The 4717-nt window shown below is 42.9% G+C and overlaps 1 protein-coding gene across 1 annotated transcript; it reads left to right on the forward strand.

Moving 5' to 3' along the window:
- Positions 1-2519: 2519 nt before the first annotated feature.
- On the forward strand, positions 2520-3751 carry LOC306919419 (cysteine/serine-rich nuclear protein 3-like; the record flags this gene model as incomplete). The annotated part of the gene is made up of 2 exons (XM_079532204.1): positions 2520-3698; positions 3743-3751. 2 exons carry the CDS (start codon positions 2520-2522, stop codon positions 3749-3751), a joined length of 1188 nt encoding a protein of 395 aa, XP_079388330.1.
- Between the last annotated feature and the right edge of the window lie 966 nt (positions 3752-4717).

Here is a 4717-nt window from a genome sequence, read left to right on the forward strand (position 1 = left end):
AACAAACAGCAGCATGTTGTGCACTCACTGTAAGTAAACATTGCACTTTAACATTGTCACCACAAACAATAATAGCAATGATTGTTACAAGAACATATAGCCATTTTAACACACCTGAAACATTGCACACTAGAAAGCTGAAAGAGTGATAACAGTTCCATGTGATGATAGACCTATTACTGTAGTTCTGCTGAAACTCATCAGAGTCAAAGAGGTGTGAAATGGTCTCAGTTCATCCAAAATGTGATCATTAGCAGGTGATCTGTCCAATGCCAGACAACGAGTGACCATTAACACGTTAATCTCTGCATTTGAATGCATATAGTGAATGAAGCATCAGCCATCATCATTTAGCATGTGTACATTTTAACATGGGGAAAGAATGTGGGGTTTGTTCATTATTTAGCATTTGAAAACATTGAATAAAAGTGCATTCATCACCACCATATTGAGAGAGAACCCTGCAAAAATGTATCAGCTTATGTTTTTGTTCAGTGTATTTTCATTCAATCCCTTCCAGTTTCACTATGACTTATATGACTGGATATGGAGACAGTAACCTCTGTTACTGAACAAACAAATAATTAATATAGGATATAATTGAATAAGTATAATGATATATCCTGATTTATCTTGACTTATCCTGATCATTTATTAATACTATGGACACATGTTTCTGCACACAGGCCTACACATTACACAATGGGATTTCACTGTAAATATAGATAAGAAATGAAATGAAACCAATAGCGCACAATAGGATATGAGACTTTGATTTGACAATATACTTATTTGCTGTTCCAGTCCTGTACAGAAACCAGACCACTGTCTTCTATACTAAAGTGGAAACAAATTGAACCTACATTACAACCTAACACATAAAATACAAGGGGTGCTGTATATAGGCTACTTGTAAAAGACAAGATGTGAAGGCTTGTCTACTATTTATAAATATTGTTTGAAACAAATAGGCCTAACTGTTTTACTTCCGTGTTCTTGTTTTTAATAAATGTTTAAAGTCAAGATTTGTTTTTTATCTGTGGTTTGTAAGTGTTCCAAGATAAATTAAGATAAATGGGATGTAAATCACAGTATGAGCAGTTGTTTCTTCACCAGAGCTGGTTCTCCTTGGTTCTGATGTTACTGAAATAATGTGGAGAAATCCTCAAGATGAATGGCTCTGCTGCAGTAACAATGAATTCATATCCACTTATTCAATAGTTAGATTGTACATATTTATCCAGATACTGAGTAAGTCATTTTGGATGAACTACTATACTGCTTTTTAAGGTTTATTATAAACCAGCAGTTGTTATGCACCACATGTGGAAGAACTCCCAGAAAACAGCAGGTATGCTGGCACTCTTATTTATTTTACATCACAATGAAATACTGTTCTGTTTCCCACTGCATTTGATTGAGTTTTTCTTTCTCTTCTGCACTGTAATGTTTCATGTATTTTTGTTTTAGTTATGATTTTATATATGTTTCCTGATGTGTGCAAAGCACATTGAAATGCCTTGTTGGAATTTGCTATACCAATAACGTTATTTTATATTTATGCTGGCTCCTGCTTTGACTTTAAGAAACTCCTCAATGGATCACTAGACTAGTAGACTAAATATTGTTCAACCAAAGTGGACTGTTATGTTCAAGTGGACTCTGTTTTCGACCATTGAATGGTTTTTCTCCAGATTAACTGGAAAACCAGTTCTTAAAGGGGCATTCCACTCATTTTCAACATTTTACTATGTCATTATATACCTTAGAGCTGCATTAAACATGCCAAAATATTAGACAAGTTGTTTTGATTTTGTACCAAAACTCCCCAGCCACATAGACAAAGCCAACACTCAATGGAAATCAGACTTTGAATAGGGGACACATTAGCACATTCCAAACCAGCCTGGGACAAGAAGCATAGAGGTGTCACTGACACCAAATGGGCCATTAGACACCGGGCTCAGGAAACAAAAGAGAAACACATGTACATTTTTCTTTGTTGAAATGGAGCCATGGGGTGAATTAACCCCAATAAGGCTAAATAAACCAAAAGTCCTACAACAATAAGGTAAACTTAAACTCTTAAACTTAAACTGGAGATAATCTAAGAGAGGTACATTGCACTGAAGTCCCCAGGTCCCCCCAGTCGAGCTTGTACCTGTAACTTGGGGGAAGTCTATTATAATTATTACTGATTCTCCAGTAAAGACATGTTGCCTCTACAAAAACCACACTACAAATGAAAGAAACCAGAACAAGAGAACACACACCCATTGATTCTGATTGGACGGAATGAAACAATGGCCAAGTAAACCACACCCATCAACAAAGCTAATTGGCCGAATGACTATGAGTCACGCCCACCATTAGGAACACATAAAACCAGGGCTCCAGCACAACTAATCATTCTCCTAACAGAATCTTGCCTGAGGAAGGACCAACCAGTCCGAAACGTCTACTTTTCCAGCTCTCCTTTATATTTGATTCCGTCGTGAGTGAAGCGCCACCGTCGAGTCATGAGAGGTATTCTGAAAAGAAAGTTTGAGGAGGTCGACGATGAAGATCCATTCTACTCCTCCCCTCCATCATCGTCCCTGCCTTCTCCTGCCTCCACGGAATGGGATTCTGATGGGGAGAGCAGCTCCTCAGAAAGCCAGGACTTTACAACTAATGGTTCTGCTTCACCTGCTGCCAGTCAACCCATCCAGTCTATTCTGAAGAGGCCAAAGCTGGAAGGGAGGCAGAGCAACGTGCGCTTTGATCTGGTGACGGTGTTCTACTTCCCACAATGCCAGGGTTTCACTAGCGTACCCCTTTGCGGGGGTGCCAGTCTGGGCATGTTGCACAGGCACAGCACTCTCCGCAGGTACACAATGGCAGAGCACGCCCTGGAACAACGGAGTTGGCGCAGAGAGAGACTACGAGAGAGACGGAGAGAGGAGAAGCTTGAGGCTTTGAGACACCAGTTGATGGCCAATGGTACCATTGACCAGAGAGAATCTGAGCGACTGACTGCAGACCAGGTCCCAGACGGAGACACTGACGTCCACATCACCGACGCCGAGCTGGAGGATGGGAACAGCTTCCTGCAGCCGTACTCCTACAAGCACAGACAGGCACTCCTGCGAGCAGCAGGTGTGAAGCACATTGACAAAGAGGAGAAGAGACAGCTGCATTCCCTGCGTGTCTTCAGGGAGGACTCTGGATGCAATTGCCAGGGTTTCTGTGAGCCAGAGACTTGTGAATGCAGTCTGGCAGGAATCAAGTGCCAGATGGACGCATGCCTCCCATGCTGCACTAAAGACGGCTGCGCAAACATTCAGGGACGCGTAGAGTTCAACTCCAGACGCGCGCAGACCCACTACATCGACACCGTCATGAGGCTAGAACTAGAGAGGCTACTACAAGATGATACGCCTGACCAACTGGACCACCAGAGCGCGGCTCCAGAAGATCTCCAGTTGGATGTGGACCAGGGACCCCCAGCAGGGGATGCCCCGGAAAAAAGCTGTCCCTTCGGGTTTTCCGCCGAGGACGAAGGGCTTCCTCTCACCATGCCCCCCACCCCTTCCTACCATTTCAGTCCAGAGCGCTCCGTGGTGGAGGAGAACAGCTGTAGCAGCGACATGACCGACTCCTCGTGCTCCCCTTCCCAAAGCGAAGACTCGGATGACGTCGGGGGAAGCCCGGGTCTGGTTGACATGGACGATGGAGCTGCAGGGCTGGCCCACGCCCTCAGCCTCTGTGACAATGACAATGACAATGACACATATAGGGCCTTGTTTGCAGACTGGAACGGCCAGACCAAAGTCAATGAGTTTGACTTTGAGGGGTTGTTGTCGTTGGTTCACCAGCATGATGTTGTCTAGTTTGATGTCTGTGTGGATCAGACCGATTCCCTTCAGGGCCTGGAGTGCAATGGCAAGCTGCAAGACAAGAATAAAGAGCATGATCAGAAATTCAGAAATTCAACTCAGTATCTTTGTATCAATATTTTTTCCATTACTTTAAAATGTAATTGTCAATAAAAATGTTTTGTTTTGTGTTTTCCAGGAACCAGAGGAGTATTACACAGTGCAGGAGTTAAAGGCAGAACTGCTAATAGAGGATGTTATGTATACACTTACATGTGTGATTTGCTCACAGGAAGAAGTGTTCTCCTCCCTGCGTTGCGATGCTGATGAAACATCTTGTGACGTCTTCATGGACCTGTTGAAACGAATGCTTCATCTGGATCCAGAGGGGAGGATAACACCTGACCAGGTGTTGGACCATCCCTTCATCACCATGCCTCACCTATGACCGTCTCAAGGTGTTTGTGGGGTCAACCATTGCAAATGTAATGCACTCCCAGTTATTGGTATTGGATTTTGTGTACAGTACATGTTTGACTATGACAACGCCACAATATGGTGATGTCGGCCAACACTGATCCAGACAGGACACTATGCTACCTAAGACACTTCAGTCAACGGAAACTGAGATCATGTGTGACCCATGGGGTGTACCATTTGTGATCACAGTACTCTTAGTAGTTATACTGTAAGAACACATGCACTATCACTGACTGTTACTATATGACTATATACTATACACACTGCTGTTGCAGTGCTGCTAATAGATGATGTTATGTATACACTTACATGTGTGATATTATCTGCTGCTAAGTGTTGTCTCTCACCTGCACAACAGACTGTGATTCTATATTAGTATA

The sequence above is a fragment of the Electrona antarctica genome (genome assembly GCF_951216825.1).
Source record: "Electrona antarctica genome assembly, contig: scaffold_25, whole genome shotgun sequence".
In the NCBI taxonomy this organism is placed as follows: Eukaryota; Metazoa; Chordata; class Actinopteri; order Myctophiformes; family Myctophidae; genus Electrona; species Electrona antarctica.